This window comes from Lonchura striata, chromosome 7 (assembly GCF_046129695.1).
Source record: "Lonchura striata isolate bLonStr1 chromosome 7, bLonStr1.mat, whole genome shotgun sequence".
Classification (NCBI taxonomy): Eukaryota; Metazoa; Chordata; class Aves; order Passeriformes; family Estrildidae; genus Lonchura; species Lonchura striata.
The window spans coordinates 37292620-37307217 of record NC_134609.1 but is presented as its reverse complement, the minus strand read 5'-3'; the positions used below and the strand labels follow the sequence as shown (position 1 = coordinate 37307217).

The 14598-nt window shown below is 44.2% G+C and overlaps 2 protein-coding genes across 4 annotated transcripts; one reads left to right on the top strand and one right to left on the bottom strand.

The window, feature by feature from the left end:
• The first annotated feature begins 621 nt into the window (after nucleotides 1–621).
• On the top strand, nucleotides 622–3640 carry DNAJC9 (DnaJ heat shock protein family (Hsp40) member C9). The gene is made up of 5 exons (XM_021537097.3): nucleotides 622–869; nucleotides 1099–1236; nucleotides 1352–1606; nucleotides 2296–2379; nucleotides 2800–3640. Exons 1-5 carry the CDS (start codon nucleotides 690–692, stop codon nucleotides 2929–2931), a joined length of 789 nt encoding a protein of 262 aa, XP_021392772.1. The 5' UTR covers nucleotides 622–689; the 3' UTR covers nucleotides 2932–3640.
• On the bottom strand, nucleotides 1755–14592 carry FAM149B1 (family with sequence similarity 149 member B1). Of its 3 annotated transcripts, XM_031505149.2 has the most exons (15): nucleotides 14504–14592; nucleotides 13784–13888; nucleotides 13532–13643; nucleotides 12470–12612; nucleotides 11984–12103; nucleotides 11245–11415; nucleotides 10160–10347; nucleotides 9769–9899; nucleotides 9174–9227; nucleotides 8631–8740; nucleotides 8162–8341; nucleotides 7140–7266; nucleotides 6681–6809; nucleotides 6081–6162; nucleotides 1755–5363 (listed from the first exon to the last, which is right to left on the bottom strand). In XM_031505149.2, exons 1-15 carry the CDS (start codon nucleotides 14536–14538, stop codon nucleotides 5290–5292), a joined length of 1761 nt encoding a protein of 586 aa, XP_031361009.2. In that variant the 5' UTR covers nucleotides 14539–14592; the 3' UTR covers nucleotides 1755–5289. The 3 variants fall into 3 exon arrangements, with proteins under 3 accessions (XP_031361009.2, XP_021392770.2, XP_021392771.2); XM_021537095.2 differs by lacking the exon at nucleotides 14504–14592 and having other exon boundaries at nucleotides 13784–14412; XM_021537096.2 differs by lacking the exons at nucleotides 9174–9227; nucleotides 14504–14592 and having other exon boundaries at nucleotides 13784–14412.
• Nucleotides 14593–14598: the final 6 nt, after the last annotated feature.

Genomic DNA, 14598 nt, shown 5'->3' with positions numbered 1-14598 from the left:
CACTGCCGGCCCCATCCCCTCAACCCCAGCAGCTCATGGACGCTGCCCGAACAGCTCCCCGCCATCCCAAGCCCTCGAAGGGGCGGAAAGGCGGCGGCCGCCGCTCAGCCGCCACCGCCCCTCAGCGGGGCCGCAGCTCCGCCTCTCCCCAACATGGCCGGTCCCCCGCCTCCGCTCAGCGGCGCCGCCGCCGCACCGTCACCGCTCCCCCTCAGCCGCGTTCCCCTTCAGCCTTCCCCCAACACGGCGGCACCCCCGCCTGCCCTCTGCAGCGCCAGCGCCACCGCCGCATCGTCACTGCCTCCCGTCAGCGGCACCGCCCCTCAGCCTCCCCCCGTCATGGCGGCTCCTTCACCACCTCCCCTCAGCAGCGCCCCTCCTCAGCCTCCCCTCAGCAGGACCGCTCCCCCGCCTTCGCTCAGTATCAGCACCGCCCCTCAGCCTCCCCTCATCATGGCGGCCCCTCCGCCTCCCCTCATCATGGCGGCCCCCCCGCCTCCCCTCAGCGTCAGCACCGCCCCTCCGCCTCCCCTCATCATGGCGGCCCCCCCGCCTCCCCTCAGCGTCAGCACCGCCCCTCAGGCTCCGGCGCGGGCTCTTCCCGCCCGGCGCAGCCGCGGAGCAGCAGGCGGGGCGCGGAGCGGGCGGGAAGGGCGGAGGGCTGTTGGTGGCGGTCCCGGCGGGGCGGGATGGCGCTGCCGCAGCAGTGCGAGGCCGCGTTCGGCACCGCCGACCTGTACGGTGTGCTGGGCGTGCGGCGCGGCGCGTCCGCGCAGGAGATCCGCCGCGGCTACCACCGCGCCTCGCTGCGCCTGCACCCCGACCGCGTCCCGGCCGAGCAGAAGGAGGAGGCCACGCGCCGCTTCCAGGTGAGGAGAGGCGAAGGGAGAAAGGGATGGAGGGAAGAAGAGACGGAGGGAGAAAGGGAGGGAGGGGGGCGGTGGCAGCCACGAGTGAGACCGACCCACCACCCCACAAGTGACTGGCCCCCTGATCCGCTGTCCCACAAGTGACTGAACCCCGAGTGACCGCCCCAGTGACCAGCCCCGACCGTGACTGACCCCCGAGTGACCTCCCGGGCACCGCTGCGTCCCGCAGATCCTGGGCAAGGTGTACGCCGTGCTGAGCGACGACACGCAGCGCGCAGCGTACGATGAGACGGGCATGGTGGACGAGGACGCAGAGGCGCTGCAGGACGGGCGGGACTGGCTGGAGTATTGGCACCTGCTGTTCAAGGTGAGAGCGGGATGGGGCTGGGAGACGGAAGAACTTTTCGTTTTGATGTGTTTTCTCTTAAATCCTCCTGATGAGCAAGTCCTGTAACTCACAAAGCATCACCTCTTTGCTCCAGGTCACCATGAAAGACGTTGAAGACTTCCACAATAGCTACAAAAACTCGGAGGAAGAGCTGGCTGATGTGAAGGCAGCGTACATGAATTTCAAGGGCGACATGGATCGGATCATGGAGTCTGTGATGTGCGTGGACTACACAGATGAGCCCAGGATACGGGAAATGATCAAGCAAGCCATCGACTCCGGGGAGCTCCCGTCCTACAAGGCTTTTGTAAAGGAGTCAAAGCAGAAGATGATGTCCAGAAGAAAGAGGGTAGGTTGCAGCAATCGATTACCATAACCTTTAACCCTTGGCAGAAATAAGTGACACTTTTCTTTTGAGATGTTTGTCACAGGTTTGCCGGGTTACACACTGTACTGTTCACATCTGGTTACCTGTGGTCATCACCCCCCACCCCAAATCATTGTGAAAGGTTTTTCTACTTCTTTATTTCCTTATTATACACAGTTACATTACAGTTTAGCATGCCCCTGCATTTATCTACAAAGCTGTGAGTTGCTGGAGTTAACAAAAACAAACAAGTGGTGAAAATACATTTTGGTTGGCTTCTGGCAGGTGTGAAACTACTCTAACCTAAATGGACTCTTGTATGCTTTTGGACACTTTATAGAATGTTATATGCACATCACAGTAGTCTTTAAGTTATTGTAGTATCTACCAAGACAAAAAAAATAAATGGGTGTGGGAACAGGGATGGGGACAAACATCACATTCAACACTGGGAAAGAGCAGAAAAACTTCCTGCTCTGCTAAATGGTGGAACCAGAATGGGCGTCCTTTGCCTGATTCCTTATCTGTGGCCAAACTTGGAAACCCTTCGGACTTCCCTGCAGCTATTTGTATACAGATGCCAAAAAAAACCCCATTGGTAAGTCCTGTAAGACTTGGTCAGATAACATGGAAAATACTTCTTATAAAAAAAAACTTGTTTACTCTTTTAGGCAGAAAAAGAAGCTAAAGAGGCAAAAAAGACTAAAGATGAATTGGGCCTTAGTGGAGAAAATGACTTGCAAGCGCTGATTAAAGTAAGGCTTCTTCCGTTTGTTGCAGATAATTTTGTTACTGGTTTATAATTGTGTTTTCCCTGAGGGTCTTTGATTTTGGATCCTTGCATATCTTCTGAATTCCTGAGGTTAAAACCTGGCCTTAAATGTTAATTATGTGCTTTAATTTAATTAGAATCATAGTACAGTATGGATTTTATTACGTGTGTCTATTTAAAACTTTACAAGAGTTAAATATTTGGAGTACTTATGCAATAACTTCTAGTTTTAGGCAGTTTCACAGGGAGTTTTAATGATGATGCTAAACTTTCTGTAGCTTGTATTTAACATGTTTGATGTAGTCCAAGATTTTGTGTAGCTATCAGACTTCAATAGGATAAGCTGTATTGGGAAGTTGCAAAAGGTTTGAGCTTGGTTGGTGTGCTTTTCCCCCCTGCCCAGAGCCGAAGCAGAGAGCGAGAAAAGGAAATGGATAACTTCTTCGCCCATCTGGAATCGAAGTATGGGAACAGTACTAAGAAAGGAGGAAAGAAGGCCTCAGCCAAGAAAAGAAAGGCAGAAGGAACAGCGTAGACTGAAATACCAGGTTTCACTTTGTATGGAAACGTGGCTTTGGGAGAATTTGGGGTGTTTTCCGGGCTCCTGTTTCAGACTGTGTGCATTGACTGGCTCTAAGTGGGAGGAATGACATGGCACGCATGCTGAACAGGGAAGACAAGGCATTCCTGTGCTACTGTCTCCAACCCTTTGGGTGCCCTACAGTTGAGATCCATGTGTGCTACTCACACATTTCTTCTGTAACAAACCTCCTGCTATTTTTAAAGGTCTTTGCACATCAGCTCAACAGGTCTTTTTCAAGATACTCCTGTAGTTTTTATAAAGATTGTTTGGAAAATTGCTGATTTAATAAACAAGAAGGTGGGGTTTTTTTTCAGTTTTGCTTCCTCAGTTCTCTGTGTGTTTTCTAAATAAGTTATTTAAAACAAGCCAATTGTGTTGATTCTTCTGATTTCAGTCAAATAAATCCTGCACACTTCCAGGGAGGATCGTGTTTCAAAGGCGTAGGAATCTCAAGGTGAACGCTTTGGGAGTTGAAGGCCCTCACAGCTTCAACAACAGCTCCTAGGGGGAAGCCAGAGGTAGATGGTCTCTCTGTTCCCTTTTACTTGTCTGCTCTCAAAAATAACCCTGATTCTGAGAAAGCAGAGCCTGTAATTGTGGTTTATAACACATGGCTTGAAGGTTACTTTTATTACACAAAATAAATAACAGTCCAGGAGCAGTCCCTGGTGTCAGCCATCTGTACCAAATAACAGAAATGGCCTTAGGAGGCAACTGCATTTTTTAAACCCACTGACCCCTCTAGGCTGTAAAACACTGCACCATGTTAACAGAAGTCTATTCAAGTTTATTTGTCTGCTTTTGTAACTCTTGTGCTACAGAAAACTCACTTGGTCCCTGAGGAATGGCACGGATACAAATGGGATGCTGATCTGCACTTTGCCTGACATAACTGACAACACTGCACAGTGTTCCAGAAGAGAGACTATAGTTTGAAATGGTTTAGTGAATAGAGGCCTCTAGTGAGCATCAGCTTCCTTCTCTGAAAACTTAAGACTGAGCTCAGAGCTGCTTTTTTTTTTTAACTTCTGGAAATGCAAAGAAGGCTAACCCAGTTATGTTTGCACATTTCCTTGTTTTTGATTGAAGCATGTTTGGATCAACTGGACTTGTGAGCTTCAATATGGATGAAAAATTATTAGCTGGTCTGGAGTGAGGAAATAGGGGAGCCACTTCATAAAAAATACTAACAAGATTTTTTCCTATTGTGAACAGTAATTTAAGGAATAAGAAAATACAGGAAAATAGTGCTCTTTAATTGGACTAGAAAGGAACAACTGTTTTTGTGGAGCATCCTAACTTTGTTTAAATGCAGCCAGTGCTTACCTCAGCTTGTTTTTACATTTCAGTCTGGCAGTTACTGTTTGGGAGTAAGACCTTCAACTAATCACTTATTTTGAGAAGCCTGTACTTCATGCTTTCATTTGTTTTATCTGGAGCCACAAGGCCAACTCCAGCAAAAGCCTCTGTCAGGTCTGTCACACAGGGCAGGCACAGCTCTTAAAAGCTCCAATGCTCCAGTGGCTTCTGGAACTCTACCTTGGAGTGAAGAAATCTTGTGTAATTATATGAATTTTTACAAAGGGACACTGAGGTGTTCTGTGAAGTTACCATAAAATGTCTCACCAGGAGGATTTTGAGTACTGTCTGAAACTACTTGCAGTAAGAAATTTCTTTTTTGCCTGCTCAGCTTTCTTCAGTCACTAAGGAAGAGGTAAAAGGTTTTATAACTCAGGAAGAGGCAGTGTTTTGCTGCCCTTGGAGCTGCCAGGTCACCTGCTCTGCAGCCTTGGTTCTACACACCTGTGTTCATACCTGCTGCAGCTACCACAGCATTCAACATCTGCCTAAGTGCTTGCTTTTGCTAGTACAATATTGCTTTAAACATATAAATACACTTTTTAAAAAATGTAAATCACTACAGCTGTGGAAGGCTGGGTTAACCTTCCTGAGGGAAAAATGAGCAGGTCCTGCAGTACCTGCCTGTAAGGACATGAACCTGTCACCAGCCTCATGGAAAACAGCACAAGCACAGACTGAGAGTGCTTGCTGGGTTTCTTAGGAGTTGGGCTTCACTGGAATGTATTCACCCTTCCACTGGAGCATCACTTTCTCTACTGGTAGGAAATGGAATGTTTAAGTGCGTCCCTTCTAATCTTTGGCAGCTGCTGCTTAGATTTATATAAAAATAACTATCTGTAAGGAAGGGTGTTTGAAAATTCTGTGTAAACAACGTTGACCTTGCTGGGAAAGAGGTGGTTCATGACTCTCTGGAGGGGGATGAATGGGTGAATGCTTCTCCATGGCACATCAGTGCCTCTGCTTGCTCTTTGTGCCTGATCCACTTCGGCCATGGACTTTCACAGAACCGTGTGATGGAAGACCTGACAAACAAGAGATCATGGACAGCCTCAAGACTTTGGGAAGGAATTACAGCTAAGTATCAAATACACTTCCTCTAGCTTAAAACTTAAGTGTCTTTTTACTCTAACACATGGCTATCAATTGCTTTATTTATAACTTCCAAAAAGGGCAAAGCTTGTGCTTGCCGAGTTGCTGCATTGCAGGGAGTGACTGCATTCTTTGATTTCACTAAGTGTTCATGTCTACAAAGCTTTTGTGCTATTTCAAATTGGTTTGTCAAAACCAGCAGTCATAAAACTCATCTTGCTTTTTTTTGGTGGGGGAGGGAAGATATTTATTTAATTTCAGTAGGAACCACTCCTTGCTTGTTTGAAAACAAGTTACTTCAGTTTTAGTAACTTGAGGTTAACAGAGGCACTACTTCTGTTTAAGCTGACAACTTGCACACTGAGAGGCACTGGGGCTGATAACATTAAGCTTCCTTACTTGATTTAAATACTTGGTGTAATAAAAAAAAAAAAAAACCAATAACAACAAAATGCACCCAGCTATACTCTGGAGTAGAGTAAGACATAGCAAGGATAACATCTGTAAAATGGCAAATTAAAGACATGGATGGAACTTTGAAAAACCTCCCCAGTGTAAATTACCTGTAGGAATATACCCCTGTAGGAAATGCATCCCTGTCCCAAAAACCTCCTTTGATCTTAACTAAACCCTGTGATTGATGAGCATACCTGAACTTGTGGATCCTCTCCTTGTCCAGGATTGAATACTATAATCAGTAACAGTGCAAGAACGGCGGCGCTGGGAATGGGGCTGGAAAAACAGCTCAAGTTATTTCTGTTTGCATGAAAAAAAAAACCCAGCAAGATTATAATACAACTTAAAACTACTTAAACATGTATTTGGTAATGAGTTAGATGTTGTGACGGTCTAAGCAAAGTTTTTAAAGAAAGGTCAAATCAACTTTAGAAGTAGAAAATACACTTTTCTAACACATATTTAGTATGATCATTGGGCCAGTTGGAGGCAGTCTTTCCATCTCAGAATACTGGGCTGTTCCAAAGCAGATTTTATAACTGTTGAGTCCAGGATGTTGAAATTATATATGGAAACCAATCAAGCAGCAATTTAAAAGCTGTGCTGATATTACAGCTTCCAAAGCTTGGATAGAAACACGTTGTTAAGATACAAGAAGGTATGAGTAGAGTAGCAGTTCCAATTAAATTAAACTGAGGATGTTTGATACTGAAACAGACTGGACATTGATGTTAATTCTCAAAGCACCCTTTTCAGTAATTAAGGATGATCTGGTGTAATTAGCCATGTTTTACCGAGGGTGTGCTGGTTGTGTTAGGCCTGGAGAAGGGATCAGGTAAGAACAGCTGCTCCTGGAGCTGCTGGTGAGTGTCTTCTTGTGTTGTGACACTGTGAGCACGGCGGCTCGAGTTCCCTCGAGGTTTCTGCAAGGAGAGTAACAGAGTTACGGCTTTTAATTAGAGCAGCAGTTCATCAAAAATAATTAACCCAGGAATTAAAGCTTTTTTTCCAAGTGAATTATTTTATACCTAGTTATGAGGAGGGAAACATTCAATTTGCATTATTGAGAATTAAGCAGGTAAGCGTGGGTGATGCTGTTACTCAAAACTGATACATTTTTCTGTTTGATCATCTATTTCACCTTCTGTCACAAAACAACAAATAAATTGGAACTCTTGGGCTGTGTAATTTGACAAGCAGTGATAACAACTTTAGATTATCCCGTAATAAAATGAGATTCTTGTGCCTGTTACCGTTTGCCTGTGGGGTCCTGTGGTGCTCCCACGCTCTGCCACAGTGGTGGTGGCAATGGGTGGCAAGGGGTGATTTCTGTTCAGCAGCAGTGGGGAGGGTGACATCACCTGCTCCTGTGCAGTCAGGCTGGAATGCACCAGTAAGAACACAAAAAAACACACAGTTAATATGTTTGGCAGGTGGAAAGGTGTAATGTTGTCAGTTTTCTGGCCTTCTGTAAGAATACCTTGGAAAAGCTTCAAACCGTAATCTAGAAAATACTTTCCTAGTGCTCTCTACTTACATTTAAAAATACATTTTAATCAAGCAGAGATGTCACTCTTAGATTGACTGAAGCCTGAGGAAAGGGAACAGAAACACAAAATACTGGAAGGAGAAACACCAGTTATGGAAGGACAAGGAATAAGTCTCTCAGCGGTATGTGACAAGAAAGCAACAGATTGGATGAATTTATAGGTAAACAGCAAAACTAAAACTACAGTAATTTAGAACACATGGAATAGACAGGTCTATCAAATCCTGCATTGTTTCCTGATACTCCCTGTGGTCCCTGTAAGTGACTCTATTCAGTCAGGTCATTGTGCAAAATAAAAGAAAGATATTCTAGATATGATTGAGGGCTAGCTCACTAGGAGACCTTTGGTCCAATAGATAACCTATTTAAGCATTTTTATAATCCAGTCTGGGCTAGGATAGCAACATGCAGATTTAAAAATTTATCTTGAAAATAGGCTGCAGAAAGAGACAGCCGTGTCAAGGAAGAGATGGTGGCGTTCACTTGCTTGCAGAGGACAGACTGTGACCTATTGCTCATGTGCAAAACTACCTGAATATGGGACTGTGTGTGATTCACTGAATCACAGCTGGCAGCACACTGAACGTCAGCTTTAACGACTCGGCTTTCTCAGGGGAGTTGTGCTTTAAGGAGCAGTCCCTCCTCACCCCCGTAATCCATGTCCTCCCTTCCCAGGGACGCTCTGACCCTGGTGCCCTGCAGGGACAGGCTGTTCTGGGGACCTACAGGCGCCTGCAGACGTCGTCCCCGGAGCGCGGGGTCCCGATGGGCTGCAGGGTCCGTGGCGGGGGGTTCTTCCTCCTGGTGCAGCGGGACAGGGACGAGGTGCTGAGCTCCAGGGGACGACTTGGCCACGTCCGGGTAGAGAGGAGGGAACTCGAGCCTGGCCGTTTGTCGTCCAGGACCCTAGCAACAAGAAAAAATTACAAGACCAAAAGAGTGATGGTCAGCATGACAACTGCTGTTACCAAAGTGCTCGCCTACAGGTGACTTTATTCATAAAATACGTAGGCAGAAATTGTGTGTTGATTTTTTAAAGTAACTATATCAATTTTTACAGAGGACAAATAAATAACCAAGCAGGAAAATAACTAATAATTGTTTTCTCCAGCAGAAGAATTTATCTTACAAGGTTTTGGGTTGAATCCCTCTCAGAGTGAAAGTGCTCTACTTTATTTGCTACAGGTGATCTTACAGTGTTTTCTCCACTACAGGCAGGTTCCTTTGATGTAACTGGATCCCATGGATCACCATCAAGCCATTCAGATTATGCTGAGAACTACTTGACTCTTGAGAGAGACTTACCTGAAATTAAAACAAAATAAGTAAGTAAATTACTGTTTGGCAGAGACATACAGATATGTATATCACTTTGGAGAAAAGTCATTAATTTCTTCCATGACATCCAGATATATACTCAGTTATATTATTTCCCCAGCTGGGGGAGATTAGCATTTAATTTTTTTTGAATAATAGTGCTTTAATTTTTTTGAATTTTTTTTTAGAAAATGCCCTAATGTTTAATATTTTTCAACTGAGCAGCTCATTTGCTGATCTTCCAACAATTACTATAATCAGAAGCTTTACAAAAATAATTTTCAGCCTATATTGACATTTTATGTCGAACAGATCTGCAGAGTCCTTTTCTGAGATACAGACTTATCTGAAAAAAAACCATCATATTCCACGCACCATAAGAAGAGCAAATAGAAAATAGCAGAGAAAATCCTATACATACTTGAAGTGTTTTTCTCCTCTTTTTGCTTTTGCGGCCACATCTGGGTTTTGGGCACTACACACACAGTAAAGGGACACAAGGGACAGGCAGAGGGAAGAAATAAAGGAGAAAGAAATAAGGAAAGAGCTGAATTAAAATGGAATAAACAGGTAACACTTTGGTGCTCACCACTCTAGAAGCAGATCATCTAAAGCAGATTATACAGTTAAATTTAGTGTCTGAGAAAAAAAACTGGTTTAGAACTGCAGAGAGTTCTTTCTTGCTGGATGAAATAACTATTAATGTGAAAATGGGATCCCACACACACACTCCTCAATCTCACCCTTTAATTGAAACATTGAATTGTGGAAAGAACTACATGCTGAATCAACAGCCACCTCATGGTTGTCACACACAGATATAAAACACTGCTTCAAGGAGGAAGTAAGAATTAAAACTTCCAGCTGAGGAATAACAGAACTCAAGTGTCAGAAAGGACAGCCAGCGTTCACACAAAGTCCAAACCATTTATTTATCTAAACACAACCACTCTTTCTGCTGAGGTAACACTGTGATTCATCCCCACACTAAACAACAGCTGGCTAAAAATCCTTACCAGATTTGGCGTCACCGAGGGCATCTTAGTGTGTGGCACCCGAGGTAACAGTGCTGGCAGAGGATCCAGCTGCAAAGGGCTCATGGCATCTGCTCGCAGCGTTTCCACTGTTATGATATTCTTCTCATCATCTGTGCAAAGCAACAGAATTCCTGTCAATACTGGCACTGCTAGTCATGGACAGTGCTATTAATCAAAATTTTTTTAGTGAGAGTTCCCTTGGCTGATAAGCTCTGCTAAGTTTTTTGAAGAAATGTTTCACACTGTTAGCAAAATAACCTTTTTATTTCCACTGAAGAGATCATTCCCAAATACATTACTCTCCCATGGCATCTTTATAAAATTAGCTGAAATCCCCTTTTGAGCCCTCACCTTCACTATGAATCCTTACCAGAGGCTGACCCTTCCCAGTGTCTGAGGATCAATTCTTCCATGCAGACCAGGACTTCACTCCAGACATCATCAAACACAAACGTGAGCACAGAATCCTTCATGCAGGAATAGGGAGAGACAGGAGGAAACCCCAATTTCTGTCTGCCAGAGGACAGTGCCATTTTCCTCCCATGCAACTCCTCCTCCCTGTAAAAATGTAAGTATTACCTGCGTCAGAAACTATATTTACTTTCAGCTTTCCCACTGACCTCAGTGAGAAATGACTGACTCTCCCTGGTCTCCCTATACAGAATGATTATAAATCATACTCCAATGAACAATAATTTACCCATGAGATGAAATTCATGTCAAAAAAATCAAAATTAGTTGTTAGAGTGATATTTCTACATCACATTGTTAGGCTCCAAATCTAATGACAGGACAGAATGCTGAAGACAAGAGAGTGATATTTTTTGCTGCAGCAATGTCCTTTCTAGTCTGGTAAAACCAAGAAACATAACAATTTTACTATAATGGTTCAGGCAGATAAGTGGCTTTAATTATTAAAACTAATTAAGTAGTCAGGAACTGACAGCACCTTCCAGAGTTCTTACCCAGGCCACATGTTCATACTGTATGTATACTGTGCTGAATAATGTAAAGGGGTAAAAAGATAAAAATAGTGGTAATTGTTTCTTGCCAAGCATAAAATCCACTCTAGTTCTTAAAAATACCACTGAAAATGCACCCAGCATTCCAGTACAAAACAGAAGCAGCACTCTGCTGTTTCGCAACAACAGTGAATTTGACATAGTATAAAAAATAAATGGGGTTGAAATACATATTATTACACAGGCTCTTAGTTATGATAGAATGAATTATTCAAACCGAGCACAAAAATGGACAGCATGAAAAATTATCCAAAAATTCCTAAACATAATTTAGCAAAAGAAATTGTCCTAGGAAATAGGTTTGGAAAATTCCCAGTGCCCAGGCAACCTCAGGCCTTTGAAAGCTCTCTAGAGAAAAGATAAATAAATTAATCAAGTATCTGTATCTTAACTGCAGAAACCCCAGGACACTATTTTAATCTTCAATACCTACACATCTCTGTGGTCAAAAGCCAAGAATTCCTCCACTATGCCTTCAGAGAGAATTACTTCCTCTTCCCCTTCATCGCTCTCTGAGGAACACGAGGTCGGAGGCTTGGAAGGGTTGGACTTTTTTTGAGTAGGAGCAACAAAAAGAGGCACCTTCTTGCCCAAAACACTAAATCTGGACAGGTGACAGTTTTCAGAAAGCAGAAATAAAGATAAGTTGTTATTCCACCTCAAATAACTGAGAGACAAGCATGGTTGTTAAGGGCAAGCAGTAGCAAGGCCAAACAATTATTCATTACAGTAACAACTTCTGGTCTGGATACCTTTTAATTCTTGAAATACCTGAAAATTCAGGGAAAAAATATCCAAAGCTGATTAAAAAGCATTCTAAAGCATTAAATAATAAAAGCAGCACTAACAGTGCTTTGTAATTTTTAAAGCCTAGGCAAATTCAACAGATTATTAATAATAAAACCAGCTACAGTACACATATATTCTTAAGAAAGCAGCAGCAAAGATATTTCTATTTACTCAGCAAAAGCACACCTATGTGTTCTTGCTATTCTAAGTGTACTCAATTCAGTTAAAAATGGAGAAAAAAAAAAAAAAAAAAAGAGTGTGCTGTGTTCAAAACTCGGCCTAACAGGAAGGCTCACAGAGCCTTGGCATGTTCAGGCTCAAGATGCAGAGAACAAACCTGCCTTCCCACCTTGGCATGATCCAGGCTCACTGCTGGTACTTACTCATCAGAATCCTTTTCCTGTGGTGAACTTACATCGGAGGGAGCCAAACTGCCCGAGGGGGAACTCGAGTACCATCCATACCCTTCATCTGTGGGGGTCACCACCTGCTTCCCCACCACCCTGCCACGGCAAAAGCAAAGGAGAAATACAGCAAAAAACCTTCACAGTACGATTATTGAAGGCTGTAAGAACAGCAGCAAATCCTAAAATTTCTCCTGGGAAGCTGTGCAGTTTTCCTGGTGACATTCAGTTTTCTAAGAGAATTCTGCTCTGCAAGTCAGTTGAGATAGCAACAAACCTCTCTCAAAGAACCACATGTGGGGTAAAAGGATGTTTATTAATGACAGGCAGGCACATCACCAGGGTGATCTTTTTTCCTCTGTCTACTGCATAATTGCATAAACCCACCCTGCCCCCTGTTTTAAAAGCAGCTGTGTGCATCCCTAGCCTTGTGAAGGTACCAGCATCAGATCATTAATAAAATACCTGAGATGCGGAAAGCTGGAGGACCACTGGTGGCATTCTTCCCGCAGTCCCTCAACATGAACATTCTCTTTCTGCTCATATAGAAGCTCATCAATTTGTCTGAACATCTGCTGAACTTGTTGTGTGGCAGCTTTGTCAAATTCCTGGAGAGGAAAGAAAATACCTCATGAATAGCATTTGCAGGGTTTTTTTAATTGATCTTTTAAAATATAATTGGAAAACACAACTATTTGTTTAAAGCTTAGCAGGACTGCAGAAAAAGATTTTAACTTTAAATCATTTTCTCCCAGAGATGATGTAGCCTGGTCTTAAGACGGTTGGCAGCCACATAAAAACCTTACATTGACACAGCAATAAAAACTATTAGAACATTTTGAAATATCGTTATTATGATATTAAGCTACAAGACTTAAAGGAATCAGAACAGAAAGGATAAAATTCAGTGATATTTTAATGCAATAGAGGATTTGTTGCTTCCAGTGTCCATAAACAACAGCAACACAAAAAGCAATGCAGGCTGGTGGGAAACACTGACCCTGAGGGATGGTCAGGCCCTTTGTTACATGTGATAGAAAATGGGGTCAGTTCTGGGGTCATTTATATCTAAACAGCTCCATCTGACCTCCCAGAAGGCAACACCACACTAGGCTTTGATGGAAGGATAATAAATCAAACATTTCTAAATGAAAATCATGTTTTAGGAGCTTACTCTATTTTGAGAAACATGCAAGGATGCAGAAGTTTGATAAACGCACGCCAAGTATCTCAAAGTCATCCAGCCATGGCTGGGGTTCCACAGGAACAGCATTTATAGATACAATTATGCACTAAATGATTTACATTTCCAACATTTTTAGTGGAAATGCAGAATATTAACAGAATAGTATGAGCCTAGTGTGTTTTAAACTGAAAGATGGAAAGCAGTAAAAAAGGTATTCTTTCTATAATCACTACCATGATTTTTTGACAGATCCAATCATTTTTGTTCTAACATGTCTTTGCAGTGGTATTTCAAGTGTCTTTCTGTGCTCGATTTGGCTTGGATGATTATGTTCTACTCACGTCATAGCCCCAGGAGAAGACTGAGCTGTCTTCTGTGGAGGTGTCAGCCCAACCCTGACTAGCAGTCCGTGGATCCCCATGATCATCCGATCCCTTATGGATTCCCGACTCCCTGAAACGCGCACGTCGAGCCAAAAGCAAAACCAAAAAGAAAGCAAAACAGCGGACAATAAACAATGAGAGATCGAGTGTGTCAGTAAACAAAGCCCAGCTGGATCAGAACAGCTGGATCAGAGGTATCAGGACAAGTACCTGGAGGTCTGGGCGAGGTGTTCAGCCGTGGGTGTGGCTGAGCACACCTGAGCCCCTGGCTCTGGCAGTGGGTGATGCCTCAGGGCATGTTTTGGGAGTCCTTGTCTGAAAAAACAGCACTGGGACTTGGCACAACTTACAAGAATAAACATTGACCGAGTTCCCAGTAAGTTTTATAGGTTTCTCTTTCCTTCTTTTCAAGGACTGTGCACACATTTATGACTATTACAAAGCTAATTCTTGTCACCAAAGCTCTAGGTTTAAGGTGTGAAAACTAACTCTAGGATAAATATGGAGTTAAAGGTCTTGCTTCAAAATCAGTTCAACTTAAACCTAACATGCTGTGAACTGGCCTACAGCTCCCTAAAAGCAGAGACAACGCCATTATCCTTGTAGATTAATTGAGTTGAATTAAATAGAACAAGAGTAAACGAGCCGAGTAAGTCAGAACTGACTAAATCCTTGGGTCAGGAGAAAAAAAGCCAGTTACAGGGATTTAATCGCGTTCTGTCACACCGGTGTCTGCTCGAGACCGCTGCTCGGGAACCCCGGGAGCCATCTGCCGCCGGGGACATGGGGTGACCGGGCCGTCACAGGGCCCTGCTTGGCGCAGCGGGGAGCGCGGGCGGCAGGCCCGGGAGCGGGGCCGGGGGGATCGCGACCGGGACCGCGATGGGGCTCGGGGCCGTGCCGGGCCCCGGGGGAGCGGCAGCCACTCACGCCAGCACCGGTTTCCGCGCGTATCGCGATATCATCCTCAGCGCCGCCGCCCCGCCGCCGCCATCGCGCCGCTGCTCGCCGGGGGCGGAGCGCGG